General features: G+C 45.7%; 3 protein-coding genes across 9 annotated transcripts in view; 2 read left to right on the forward strand and 1 right to left on the reverse strand.

The window, feature by feature from the left end:
• CELF5 (CUGBP Elav-like family member 5) overlaps window positions 1-4,053 on the forward strand; it is a 36,922-nt gene extending 32,869 nt beyond the window's left edge. For 3 of the 4 annotated variants that reach the window (XM_085040786.1, XM_085040783.1, XM_085040784.1), the window contains 3 exons: window positions 529-672; window positions 770-934; window positions 1,872-4,053. In XM_085040786.1, the coding sequence (XP_084896912.1) occupies window positions 529-672; window positions 770-897 (272 nt within the window). In that variant the 3' untranslated portion in view covers window positions 898-934; window positions 1,872-4,053. Of the gene's footprint in view, window positions 1-528; window positions 673-769; window positions 935-1,871 lie in introns of those variants that run through there. The other variant, XR_014846290.1, reaches the window with a different exon arrangement.
• A 280-nt stretch (window positions 4,054-4,333) lies between these two features.
• HSD11B1L (hydroxysteroid 11-beta dehydrogenase 1 like) lies at window positions 4,334-9,909 on the reverse strand. Of its 4 annotated transcripts, XM_085040788.1 has the most exons (9): window positions 9,844-9,871; window positions 9,128-9,187; window positions 8,864-9,042; window positions 8,317-8,447; window positions 7,039-7,150; window positions 6,572-6,663; window positions 5,507-5,600; window positions 5,026-5,191; window positions 4,334-4,785 (listed from the first exon to the last, which is right to left on the reverse strand). In XM_085040788.1, exons 3-9 carry the CDS (start codon window positions 8,946-8,948, stop codon window positions 4,599-4,601), a joined length of 867 nt encoding a protein of 288 aa, XP_084896914.1. In that variant the 5' UTR covers window positions 8,949-9,042; window positions 9,128-9,187; window positions 9,844-9,871; the 3' UTR covers window positions 4,334-4,598. The 4 variants fall into 4 exon arrangements, with proteins under 4 accessions (XP_084896914.1, XP_084896916.1, XP_084896915.1 ...); XM_085040790.1 differs by lacking the exon at window positions 9,128-9,187 and having other exon boundaries at window positions 9,844-9,909; XM_085040789.1 differs by lacking the exon at window positions 9,844-9,871 and having other exon boundaries at window positions 9,135-9,461.
• MICOS13 (mitochondrial contact site and cristae organizing system subunit 13) lies at window positions 9,550-12,481 on the forward strand. Its single transcript, XM_085040791.1, has 4 exons — window positions 9,550-9,680; window positions 10,820-10,976; window positions 11,741-11,792; window positions 12,292-12,481. The coding sequence occupies exons 1-4, from the start codon at window positions 9,652-9,654 to the stop codon at window positions 12,387-12,389; spliced, it is 336 nt and encodes a 111-aa protein (XP_084896917.1). The 5' UTR covers window positions 9,550-9,651; the 3' UTR covers window positions 12,390-12,481.
• Window positions 12,482-14,145: the final 1,664 nt, after the last annotated feature.

Genomic DNA, 14,145 nt, shown 5'->3' on the forward strand with positions numbered 1-14,145 from the left:
CAGCAAGTGTGAGCAAGGGAGCAGCTTCTTGTGTTCATAAGTGAAGGAGTGGACAGGACTGGGTCAGCCCATAAATTGGATGTGTGGCAATCCAGGAGGTTTCCAGTTAAGGCTGTGGCTGATGGACTGAAGGCAACAGTGCAGGGAGTGCTACAGCAGCAGCTTTCACACAGCAGTGTCTGCTCTCTCCCAGGACTGGGTCTGCTGTGAACTCTCACCTCAGCTGATTTCCTTCCACAAACAGCACCCAGACACTCCTAGAGTTGGTCCAGCATGCTGTGTAGGAACTAGGCAAACTTTGAAAGAGAATCTGCTGCCCAGAAACTCTAGTTTTGTTTAGAGCCTCCCAGTTGCTCTTAGACCCCTTTATGGAGCAGTGACTGAGAGATGAGCAAGGGGAGGTCAGAGCACAAGGAGGCAGTGCTAGGGCTCTGCTCCAGTGCTGTGCTGTGAGTTGAGCCCATTTCTCTTCCCCTGCCCTTTGGGGGCTTTCTGTTTTGTCCTTCCCCATTGCCCCCATACCTGCAGGTCCTGAAGGCTGCAATCTCTTCATCTACCATCTCCCCCAGGAGTTTGGAGACAACGAGTTGATGCAAATGTTCCTGCCCTTTGGCAATATCATCTCCTCAAAGGTGTTCATGGATCGTGCCACCAACCAGAGCAAGTGTTTTGGTAAGAGCAGGCAAGGGAAGCGTGATCAACAATGACACTCGTATTGGGCATGGCACCAACAGTGCCATTATCATCCACCCTGTGTCCTGTCCTTCAGGTTTTGTAAGCTTTGACAACCCATCCAGTGCACAGACTGCTATCCAGGCCATGAATGGCTTCCAGATTGGCATGAAACGCTTGAAGGTGCAGTTAAAACGGCCCAAGGATGCCAACCATCCCTACTGACAGCAGTGAGCAAGCAGGAGTCACTTCTGCAGCACAGGTAAACTGGCACCATCAGGGCACAGCTCTGAACACAGGTCCAGCTGCTCCCTGCAGTGGGAGGCCAGGAGTGGAGGCAATAACACAGCTGGTGGGGCAGAGGCTTCACCTGAGCAAGGTGACCAGAGCAGGCCTGGAGATGATGGCCAGGTTCAACAATAGTCAGACAAATTTGTGGCAATGAGGCAAGCCCAAAGCCAAGCTGGAGAGTCAAGATCAGGATCAGGTCTGGTGAAGGTGAACAGGGTCAGACATTGTCCAGGGTTTGCCAGGCAGGTCTGTAATGACAATACTAAACACTGAGGTGGGAATACAGTCCAAGGGTTGGAGTTCAGGTAATGAGATCTGTGGCCATGACCTGTCCATGAACAGATGGAGACTGGCACTGCCATGCTGTAGATCAGACAAAGGCTGATGGCACAGAGCTCTTGGACCCATGGGCAGAGTGTGGGCAGATGCTGCAGGTGAGGCTGGTCAAGCTCATCAAGGCCTCTGAGTGCACTCAGGGCCCTGACAGGCAGATGGTTCCAGTGGCCTGTTTGTGGTCTAAGCAAGGTTCCAGTCTGCTGTCCAACTGCTTCCAAAAAGCTTTTGACTGCCTAAAAAGGTTTTAAACCCCAGTAGTTTTCAATTGTTATATGGGCCCTGAAGTTAGTCTGCAAAGAATGCTTTCTGGGGTGAGAAGAGACAATCCCACAATTCACAGGGATCAGAGAAAAGCAGAGAAAAGATGGGATCTTGAAGGGCCACAGAAGAGTTGCCTCACATGAGAGCTGCTGTCCAAGAGCCAGCTCCTGCCAGCCTACAGACAGGGAGAGGCTGATCTGATTTGGGTCAGTCCTCCATGTTTAACCAGCAACAGCAGCAACTCAAAGCCTGAGGTTTGCATAGATGTCCTCCTAATCTTCCAATTCCCTCCCTCCTCCCTTTCTGTTCAGGTGAAGGGAAAGTCCAGAGGAAGAATTTCTGCTTCAGGTTGATTTACAGAGAGGCCAGTAAATTTATCGACTCTTTTGACACCACCCCTTTCCTTCCTCGGCTTCCCACCTTCCCCACCCCATCTTCCTCCTCCCCTCCTCTCCAAGACATGCAATGAAAGAGAAGGCTCAATATCTGCCCAGGAGGAAGATTCTTGCCACGCCTGGACTCGCATATTTGCTGCTAACGTGGTGCAAAGCAAAGGGACCAGCAAACCAGCAGCCCCTGGGGACACAGAGCTCTTCCTCTCGGGGTGTGGCTGGAGTCCATGGACCAAGCAAACCCACTGGTGTGTCTCTAGGTTACTGCAGTGATGTGTGGAAATTTACTTCCGTCCCTCCCTCCCTCCTGCTCTGTTTCTGGCCCTTTCATAGATAACTATAAATATATACAGTCTCTATTTTTTTTTTTAAACTAGCTCACAGGACCAAACTTTTCCATTCAGAGACTGACTGCTTGCAAGAGGTATTGGAAATTAGGGGTTTACCTTTGCAACAGTGTCTTCTCAGCACGCACTGCAGATAGGCCTGAACATTTTGGGAGGATGCTTGGAGAGAGGGGGGGCTGGGGGTGGGTTGGGGGGAGAGAGAGAGCACATCTCTCTGCTCAACACGAGCAAGAAGTAGGAGAAACACATTCCTCCAGGATTAGGGCACAGTCAGCTGCTCAGCTTGAGTCACTCATCCACCTTAGCACCAGCCTGGTTAAAGATCTTGAGAACTCTCAGTCTTACCTTTCCAAGGGCTTGTGCAGACAAAGCTCCTGGGATGTGGTGCCAGACCCTACCCTGAGCACTCCCTGATTAGGCTGAAAGCACAGGAAACCAGTCCCTTTACTTAGAGGAACTGCACTGCCTCCCCACACATGGCACAGATCCATGTTTCACAGATCTCCATGGCAACAGCATTTTCTTGATGAAGGCAGGAGAAGATAAGAGAGTGTGAGCAGATGCAATCTCCAGAACAGTTAGAGAAGCCTCCCAGGGGCTGCACAGTGCCTCCCTGTGTTGGATACCCAGCACTGGGGAGTGGGCAGTTCTCATTCCAGATCAGACAGGACCTTTTCTCCCTCTGAATTCAGCAGGAGGACTCACCTCACACAGCTGCTGCAAAGCTTTCCCCAGCAGATGCAAGGAAAATAGGATGAAAGAGGGTTCCATTCTGGGGCTCTTTCCCCCAGCACCCTCTCCAAGAAACATATTATACATTATGCAGCATATACATATATATATATATATATATATACATGTATATATATATATGTAGGGACAGCTCTATACACTATATACACATACTCTAAAGCACAGAATGTAGTTCAGAACTTGATTTAAAAAAGATCCCCTGGGAGTGGGGGGTGTGTCACGCTGACAAGGCACATCCCTTGAACAGTTTGGAACAGTCTCTTCAACTTTCTACAAAAATAAGGAAAGGAAAGCAAGGCAGAACAGACCAACAAACCCCAGAGTGATTAAGGAATGAACGATTTCAAGATTCCAGAGTTTGATAAGGTACCACAAACATTGGTGTGTGTGTGAGGGTGTGTGAGCACATTGAAATAGGAACAGAGAGTTGGTGGGGCAAAGTTGGTGCAATTGATACTGAAGTGAGCTATGGGGATTTTGGAGAATCTCAGCCAACTCTCATTCTCCTCCATTTGCCCATTGTTCAGGTGTTTGTGGCACAGTCCTTTAAGTACCTTCACATCTCCTCAACCACCCTTCTGTGTCTGACGCTGAGAGTTTATGAGAGGTGAATGAAGCTGTGAGAGTCTGTGTGTTTCTATAGTCCATGTTTACTTATTGTAAATACCATTTTTATACTTAACATCTATTATGTATGTGATTTGTATAATGTACTTTATTTCTGCTACAAGTAATTTCATGAAGTTTAAACTTAGTCTAATTTTGAACAAAAAAAAAAAAAAAGAAAAAAGATGAACAAATGCAAAATGGGAAAAAAAAGGACTTTGGGAATCCTAGGTCAAGCTGGTTTAAAACAAGCATTTACAGTTTCTTCCATCACAGTTACTGATGTGACTGTACAATGTTACAGGTGCGATACAAGCTTTGTCAATGTCAAATTCCTCACTCTGGTCAAAAAAAAATCCTAAATTTATTTAATAAAAGTTTTACTTGCTAAGTAACTGGGGCTCTACTTCATGTTCTACCTGCTTTTATGTAATGCTTACACTTGGAGACATTGCCAAAGCCCTGGGGCTAATTCCACAGGTCCCAGCAAACAGGGCTTTGCCCACAGAAACCAGGTGACCAATATTTCTTCACAGAGGAAGCATCAACACATTATACCAACACATTAAAAAAATGTTTAATTAAAAGAGAGATTGACATTCTACTTACAGGAAGCAAGAAGGTTCATGGAATCAAAAAAAACAATGAAGTGTTTTTCCACTTTGCCTATCCAAACTAGTGGAAGAGGATGTCCCAGGAATGTACAGACATTCCAGGACATCCTGTACAGACAGACAGAGGTTAAAGCTGGGGTGGTGGCAACCATGGGAGAACCATGGCTGAAGCAGGATCAGAGACCAAGAGTCCTCTTGGGAAAAGGTTACTTTGCCACCACCACTGCCCTGCTCTGGCTTGACACCAGCGGTTGAGTGGGATGCTTAGTGGGATGGCAGGAATGTGATTAGAAGTGATTTAGAATGGGAGAGGGGACTGGAATCCCTTAAGGGCTGCTGTAGTTATAGAAAGTCCGTAACACCTGGTTCCCACTGCTGGGGAAAAAAGCCCAGAAGCAGCAGAGCTGCTGCAGCCACCACGGGTAGAAAACCTCAGGCACCCGAGTGGCTCCTCCCCGGATGATGGCGAGTGCAGCCTCGGGAGCAGGACAGGCACTGAGATGCACTTTGCCCCTGCAAGGGAATGGTGAGAGGGTCACTCAAAGCCAGGTGGAGTTTGAACTGGGCAGCACCAGGGCTCTGCCTGCTCCTGTTCCATGCTGAACAACCCCCATGATGTGCTGGGCAGGTGCACTCTCCCCAAACAGATACACACACCATCCTAAACACAGCTGTGCATTTTTTTGCATGCTTTGAAGAGACACATTCCTGCAAACTCTTTCCCAGACCCTACACCCTGTTCCAAATACACACCTGGTGTACTCCATTGCTGAATCAGTATCAATCAGGCCTAGGATGCACAGTGTGATAGATACATCTTTCTTCTGCATGATAAGCTCGTGGCGCAGAGAGCCGAAGAATCCATCCAGTGCAAACTTGGTGGCAGAGTAAGAAGTGGTGAAGGGAGTGGGCATTCTCCCTGGAAATGGAGAAGAGAGAATAGAAAATGCCAGGAAACTGGCTGTAAGGTGGATCCATGGAGAGGGAATTGGGGCAAAGATGTAGGCTTTGTTGTCCTGTATCAACTCATGTTTTGTTCAGGTGAGTGTGCCTCTATATGTAATAAAGTATAACCTTAACAACAATAATATAATATTACTACATGCTAAAAAAAAGCACAGATTGAAAATGTGTTTAGGGGTTGAACAACAGAGAAATACAAACAGAAATATAAACAGTACTGGGGACCATTGTTTCCACAAAGCCAGAACTTACTCCAGGTAAAGCCACCAACCTGTGAGGGAAGAAACAACCACCAGAGAGCCTCTGTTCTTCTCCAGGGTGGGAAGAGCTGCTGTTGCAAGTGCCACATAACTCAGAAAATTCACCTGGAATGATAAATGCCGACATGGAAGAAGCAAGACAGTTTGAAAGCACGAGCCCAAAAGTCAATACAGTGGTCAGAAATGGAAAAAAGCATGGTTTGGATTTAGCTTTTCAAACATCAAGTGAGAAAAATCATCTCTGTAAAGAGAGCGACAAACATTGCACCTGTGAGTCTTTCAGATTCCAGAAAAAGCAGTGGAGAAGATTCAGTGCAAAAGTTATTCCTGGGCTTTAAGATACAGTGAAAGCAGGGATAGCTAATTGTATTCTATTCTTTACTCTGCAATCCCTGTCAAAGCCATCAGAGTCCCAGTTTGCTCCCCTTTTAAGTTCCTCTTCACTGAGCTCAGCCTACAATGAAGCATAAAATTCAGCATCTCTTCAGAGCTTGACTGCTCTCTTAAATTATATGAATTTCTTACCTATGTTCCTAGGTTCTCACTCTCCAGCAAACAGGCTCCTTCCAAAATGAAATAGAAAGTAGTATGACCCCCCTGAATGAAGAAGACTGAATCAAGAAAACAGCTCTTCATTTCCATGATCCCAAGACCAGGTACCAAGGTGATCCTAGAGGGAAACTCTAAATCTGTGAACAGAGACTGGGATGGCAGACACCATTTCAAACAACCTTAACTGTGTTCTGCAATTGTGCACATGCCATAGATCAGTTGGAAGTGCTGGCTGCTTACTTATTGACCTTCCTGAACCAGACACAACTGACTGTAACTGCCCATCAGTCCTAAAGTCCTGGGCTAATGGGAGAGAAGAAGGACAGAAGGAAGAAGTATGAAGTTCTCCCCAAACATTCCAAGAGCTGAACAAAACACCTCTCCAGCAACAAAGCCTCCAAAGTGTTTGACTTCAAACATGAATGAAGTAAAAGGTTTGTTCTCAACCATTGCCTTGGAGCTTCCCCAAGCTGTCCCAGGGGAAGCCAGGCTCACCCAGTTCCAGGAGAGCTGGGAAGCCTCACCTGCATGAGCCAGCGGGTGTATTCCACATCTCCAGTCCACTCCTGGAAACGGTTCGTGCCAATGTGGTTCAACACCAGGTAATCCAGGCCCCCTTGGACAGCAGAAAAAGCAGTCAAACAAAGGGCTCAACCCCTAACCATCAACCAGGGAGCTCAGAAATGCCAGGAGGGCTGAAGCACTCCCTTGGAAGACTAGAAGGTGCTTTACCGTGAAGCCAGATTAAATATGCCCATCCGGGAGCAGCTTTGACTGCACCTCAGGGGTAGAATTGAAAGGAAAACTCCTTGACTTTGGCAACAACTCTCTGAAATGATGTTTCAGCATGATTCAGACTCAGAATTTAGTTCTGGTGGTACATCTATGTCCTTAACACCTCTCTCAGTTCAGGGAACTGAAGTGGGAAACTCCTGCTAGAATGAGAAGTATCCACACACCTGAAAGCCAAAGAGATGCCCAGGATTCTTACCCAGCTTTTGGACAGCAAACTGAACCACCTTTTCAGGCTCTGAAGGGGAAGACATATCTGCAGGGATATAAAATATTTTCTTTGCTCCAAGTGTCAGGCATTTCTCCATCACCTTGAAAAAGAACACAGCCCCAAAGATTAAATAATATAGAAAAAGAATAGGAAAAAAGGGCACCATAAAGTAAGAGCATGGACAGAGACACACTTTCTGGACAGAGACACACTTTAATTTAAAATCTACTGCTATTTGGGCCATAGAGAGCTCACCCTGCATCCAGACTTTGAGTCTGCATCCTTCAAAGAGTTAACTCTGTTTGACTATGTGCTTAAACAATTGATTTACCTTTGAAAGGGATCAAGATTCTCCTGAAAAAAACCAATCGCCTTTAGGAGAAATCTTCTGTAATAAGGGTTCTGCTTTACATTATGTTCTTCTCTTTGTTCCAAAATAACTGGAAAATAATTCATCTTTCATAATTCCTTTGCTATGTTGAGTATGTGAATGTGCCTGGCAATGATATGCAGTTTTAGATATTTGCTGAAATAATGCCTTCCAGTCATTAGGAACTATTATTATGCTCACTGTCCCCAGCTCACCTTTTGCATCATTTCACTTTCCTTGGAAGTCATATATCCCCACATTTAAAGAGTTACCCTTTCTAAATATCGTCCCATTTCATAAAGTACAGATGAAGTCTCCTCTGTTTGAGCTGGTCAAAAAGCATTTAACCTACAAAAAGGCTTGAGTTTTTAACAAAATATCTACAAATAGAACAGTTTGGACTCTGAAAAGCTGCACAATATCACACAGGAATTGTAGTTCATGGAGTATCTCAAACTGAAAAGGACCCATAAGGATCATCAAATCCAAACCCCTGCTCCTCACAGCACTCCCTCAAAGCAAATCATATCCTTAAGGATGTGGCCCAGATGTTCCCTGAACTCTGACAGTTCAAGGCTTGGTGCCATGACCACTTCTCCCTGGGGAACTTGCTCCAGTGGCTGATCACCCTCTCAGTGGAGAATATTTTCATGACATCCAATCTGAACTTTCCCTGATGCAGCTTCACACCATTCCCTCACATAAATAAATGGTCAGGCAGTGAAAACTTCAGGCACTGTGTATGCATTGTCCTGTACAGACCAAGTTCTCTTCTGGGTTTCTGCTTAGCAACAGTTCTGAAGGAAAATTTATCATGCTGACAACTAATCTTTTTGTTGGTTTGGTAAAAGCCCAAATCTCTCACGTTTTTCCTCATACAAGGAAGAGGTTCTTACCTTCTGCAGCACAGCTTCCCTCCTGGCAGTCAACACAATTTCAGCACCAAATCTGGCATAGTGATATGCTATCTGCTCCCCAATGCCAGCACTGGCTCCAGTCACGAGAACACGGGCACCGGACAAACTCTCTTTTTTTATGAGAAAGAGAATAAAAGATATAGAATTAAGTGAAGAAATGCTTTCTGCATATAATTTATGCTTTGCCATCAGTTTGGAGACACGTTAGCCCTCTTGGGCACTGCACACCTGTAGAGATGATTCTTGACACCAAGGAATTTACAGCCAATATATAAAAAAAGAAAGGAAGTAGCAAAATGTTATTTTTTCCCCACACAGACAGCCGGATCCCTGCTCTTAAGAGCATTTTGTCTTCTTCTTTGTTTCAAGCTTCTCTTTGTTTCTGGGAATGAAACATTGCTTTGGGGACACCAGCTCTGGTAAGACTACGGGCAGGAGCAAGACCATCAGCCAAAGTTTGGAAATTCAACCTCTTCTCTTGTGTGACCTATATTTCAGCTTGAAATCATCCCCCTGGTAAGCCTACCTGGGTTAAAATCGTCTTTCCAGAAGAAAGCTACGAGCCCAGCTACAATCCCTGCAGCACAGAGCACTTTTCCAATTGGCTTCATCTCCCTCCAAACCGTGAGGAACAAAGTGAAGTCTTGAAGCTGAGCACTTCAGCCAAAATACTGTGTTCTCCTTCCTCTGCTGCCTGAAGCCAACCTGCAAGAGGCACGTAAAGGCTTTTGTAGAACCGAGACCCCACCTGAGGAGAACCACAACCACCCTGGTAATAAATAAAAAGGACCTTTCACCGGCAATTCCTACAGCCCTCTGCACTCCGACCCAGCCTCCACACACCGCAGGCCTACGGGAGAAAAAAACAACCCTCGTGTCTAATCTTAGAGAACGCTTAATTCATTAAAGACTGATAACAGTTGGCAGCAGTGACCCTGAAGGAGGGAGCCTCAGGAAGGAGCGGAGGAGGGAGGCGGCGGCAGAGCGCACAGCACGGAGGAGAGGAACAGCAGTGGGGTAAGCTGCTCTGCCGCCATGCAGCGACACAGCGCGACACTCGGGCGACGTGTGGGGACACGGCCACAAAGGGACAGGAGCCACGCCCGGCCCCTTCAGCCCTGCCCGCCCCTCAGCCCTCCCTCCCCTCAGCCCTGCCGTTCCCTCTCTCCTTCTCTCCTTCCCTCCTTCCCTCCCCTCAGCCGTTCCCTCAGCCCTTCCCGCCCTCAGCCCTCCCTCTCCTCCCTCCTTCCCCTCACGGCAGTGGAGCGGGCGGAGCCGCGCGCGGTCACGTGACGGTCCCGGCCCGCCGCCGCCATGGCCGCCCGCCTGCTCCCCGTCGCCAAGTGAGTCCCGCCGGCCTTTCCCTCCCGGCCCGGCCCGCCTGCCACACTCCCCTCCCGGTGTTTGCCTTCCCGCACTCCCCGCCCGGCGTTTCCCTCCGCGCCTCGGCGCTGCGCGGCTGTCCCCGGCCCGTCGCCAGGCCCGCTGTCCCTCGGCTCCGCTCACCTCGCTGCGCGCCCTTGGCCTCACCTGCCCCGCTCCGGCAGCTCCCTGTGTGGGTGTGGGTGTGGGGTGTGAGTTTGCCCACGGCGGCAGGGCTCGGGCGGGCTGGGGCGAGCATGGGCATGAACATACCCCGGGGATAGCGCGGAGCTCGGGTCTTGACGTTCACCCACAGCGGGGAGGTGCAGAAGGACATCCTTAGGAGCGAGCAGTGCATTTTAGCAGCGGAATCCCTTTTACCCAAAATGCGTGTGAATACATGACTTAAAAAATTGGATCTGTCGTATGTTTTACTACTGCAGTACCTCTGTCTGCCAAGTCTTGGTTTGTTCGTTTGTACAATGGCTTTTGCTGTTTTTTAAAGGGAAAGCAAATCTCTGCCCTGTGAATTTGGAAAAGTCACTTTCCTCAGATCTATGTGAATAAAGGCCAATATTCTCTTCCCATCTTCCCTTTTGTAGGTTGGCATTACAGCTGTAAAAGTGGTGACTGCACACCATGCAGGCAAGCTTTAAAAGCCTTGGCAATGCAAACACCATGGCCTGCTGTTGACTGGACTGTAATGAGCTTAACAAGATACTGGTGTCTGTCAGATTTACCAGATATATATCAGATTTATCAGGAAGAACCACATCATTAAGTGGGGTTTATCCACTGCAAAATCCTTTAGTTCCTTTTAGCAGAGATACATGCCAGTGATTCTCAGACTTTTTAAAGTGGCGCATGCTTATGAGGTGCTTAAGGCTTTCTCATTTTTTAATTGAAAACCATCACTGATAAAATGTGCATTAGGTATAGTTTCAAGGGGCTGACAGGGAATAGTTGTCCTAGGAAGACAAGGAAGGTTAGGCTGATTTTTGCCTGCAGTAAGAAATGAGATTTCTTTATTTATATCCTCTTTTTGGAAGTCACAACCATGGAGAGAGATGCACTGATGGTCATAACATGAACTGAACTGTTTAATTTTTGATTCTTTCAGGTTTCTCATCAAAGGAGGCTTGGCTGGAGCTGCTGTGTATGTGGCATATGACCAGGGGCTGCTGGGCAGTGGCAAGCAAGGTGCTGAAGCACTCAAAAAAGCTCAAGAAACGCTGCCTCCAGCTATCCAAGAGTGGACAAATTACCTGGGCTGGGAGGTAAGGGCTGCTCAGGTGATCCCTGCAACATCTCTGAATGAGGAAGATAAAACATTGGGGTGATATTCTGATTCCAGTGAAGCTGGCAGGAGTTTTACTGTTGAAATTAGATTTCACATGGCAAATATTTTGAAGAGAATTGAAATGGAAGGCAAATAACATTTTAAATTTGGGGCAGAGACATTGCTCACAGATGTTGTTTCACAGGGTAGGGGGTAACCAGCCCTGTGCAGGGTCAAGGAGGGGATTGCACATGTGCTGTGGCAGATATTTCACTATGTAATGGGATCCCTAAGGTTCTTTTGAAGGATCCTACGTTCTTTAAAAAAAAACCCATGAAAATATTATCCTCCCAATTTCTGACCTCACTTCAGTTGATTAAGCTGAATTTAAATTGCCTGAAGAAGCCCCTCCTCTATGAATAGTTCATAGTTTTTAAAATCCTCAGAAAACAAGAATTTTTTGCTTAGAAGTTTGAAAAGCATTTTTCGTATTATAGACAATTATAAACTGACAGCTGTAAGGAGAGAGCCATGGAGATGTTTTTTTCAGGAGCACCTAAATAATACATTACACCTTTTGCACCTATTTTATATTGCAGGAGAGGGCAAAGCCCAGACTTAGAGCATCATCTGATTCCTTTTGAGGGTTACAGAGTAGACACCTAAGTATTTTTGAGACCTGAGGTCAAGAGGCTTTGCCAGTGTAATATGAATTCCAAGTGAATCCCCTCAAGTACTGATATTTTGTCTTTCTCTTTCCAGCTCCCACCTACTCCAAAATTTGACTTTTCTGTCTCTGATTCCTGGAATAAAGGTAAAATAACTGCTCACTGAGTCTGAACTCAGCCTTTGGCTTTTCAGAAGGGATGAGTTCCCAATTAGAATTTTAGTCATTTTGTTTGAAGGCCAAAGGATGTTATAAATACCTAGCAATACATCGTTTTTTATGATGCAGCAAAAAGTTTTCATGTAATTTTGGGGAAACATGGTCCACAAATACTGTGACATGTCCAGCATCACCCATGGAGTCTGTGGCAAGGCCAGAAATAAAACAGGACTTAAACAAAGAACTGAGCTCAGTTTTGTAACTATCTTAACTCATCTACAGGCCCTGAAGTTGGAATTTCTGTGTCACAAATGCTGTTGAGACAATAAAGCTGTGATTGAACCATGGATCATTCAGGCCACAGTGTGTTCAAAACATGAGTTAGAGCTCAGAGTTTAAAGAGATCTACAATTCTGGAGTTGGAAATTGGGAAATTTGGCTTGAATTACGATCTTCCTGGGATAATTCTTTTTTGCTTTCCTTGCAGGAGTGCACACAGTCGTGTCTGCCTTGTCTGTAGCTCCCACCAGGGCCTGTGAATACACGACGGAAGGCTGGAAGTATGTGAAGGATCTTGTGAAATGAACTCGTTCCCCAGAGTTCAGGATTCTCTCAGTCCCTCCCTCTGGAGGGCAGCTTGGCCGTGTAAGGGCTACAATAAAAGACTTTGGAAGTTCCATTTGTATTTGGGTTGGTTTTAGCCTGCAGAGTGGAACAATTGCTTTGTCTTCATGCTGATCAAAGGCTCCAGGGATCCCAGATGAGTTGTGATGAAGTGCTGACCATGTGCTGAGTACAGCCTCTGTTCTAAAGCTTGGAAACTAAATAAATTATTCTGAAACTGAAATAATCTTGAAGGTGAATGCAATCTAGCTCAAACCAAGCCTACAAAAATTTTAAAACGTATTAAAAAATCCAAGGTAATAGTAAAAGGTGCTGTAAAGGATAGCCTAGGGTGGTTATACAAGCACAGGGAGAGTAACTGAGCAAGTTTATCTGTATGAAACGTTTTGTGAGCTTGCACTATGCCCCAGTTGGCAGACTGCACATTTTCATTTCAATATGGATGAAAACTTTCATGAGGTCACTTTTCAGTCACAGCCAAGGCAAATGTGAGGAGCACCAGTGGCCTGGAGGGCATCATTACTGTAAATAAAGTTACAGATTCTGTGTTTTTAACCCTTTGTGATGGGATTGTTATAATTACAGAATGAGCCAAAACAGCTACAAAACAGGAAAGAGGCAGTAGTAGGTGGGGAGAGCAGTATGAGTGCTTACTCTAATGAGGAAGCAAATTTAAAACACGAGCATGATGAAGGATTTGCAGTTTTGTTTCCTTTTTTAACAAACAGATACATGATGAAGCCAACTGCAAAGAGATTTCAGAGGATTTGCCTAAGATGCAAATGGCTTTAAAAAGTGCTTAAGTTAATTCCTGAAGGATGGGTCCATCAGCAGCTCTTAAACCTAATGGTCCAGATGGAAGCTTCAAGCTCAGTAAAGCTTGGAGTTGTGCTGTGCAGGTGGCAGATGTTTCACCTCATTTCAGGATCTTGATAACCTCTATCAATACCTCATTTATCCCTAACTTCCCAATGCCCACTGCTCTTGAAGCAGCACAGCTTTGGTTCCAGGTCTACTCCCCATCTCAACCAGGCCAAATCTCCCACTAAAAAAAATCTGACAGTGTCTTCTTATTTTCTTAGCTTTTGCTACACACTAAGTGTAACCACTTTGAACAAAGCACAAATAGGATACTGCACCTCTGGTATGCTTAGAAATTGAGTTCTCCGTGCTTTTCAGGATCTTTGTAACACTTTTTTTGCCCTTTCATGATTGCTCTCCAAAGCTTCATCATTGTAATATGCTTTCTCCATTGAAGAATGAAAAAATACATTCAGGCAACTCATAAAAAACCCTTCTCTAAAGATGGAAAAAACCCAGTGACCCTACAAATGAAAGTAACAGGATTTTTTCCTCTTAGCATCATAAAAGCCATCTTGGGTAAGGCCAAGGCCATGTTGCTCCAGAAACATCTGCACAAAGACAAATTATAATCTGGATATGACAAAGCAACAGATCATTTGCACCAACCTCAATTGTGTCAGTTCTCAACACATTCTTAAAATGATGCCAAAGCACAGCCAGTGGCTGCTTCTAAGGAAATTATGGATTACTCTTAAGGAAATTATGGATTGCTAGGTAAAACTACTGGGCTGAAACTGGTGGAGTTTTGGACTACCCTGATCTATCAGAAGCTAAATAAAGTGATTCTGACAAGCACTTGTAGAGGTTCACAAGCACCTCTGCATTGTCTCTTAGAGAAGCTGTGCTGCTATCA

The sequence above is a fragment of the Lichenostomus cassidix genome, chromosome 28, assembly GCF_008360975.1.
Source record: "Lichenostomus cassidix isolate B80296 chromosome 28, HeHo_3.0, whole genome shotgun sequence".
Lineage (NCBI taxonomy): Eukaryota > Metazoa > Chordata > Aves > Passeriformes > Meliphagidae > Lichenostomus > Lichenostomus cassidix.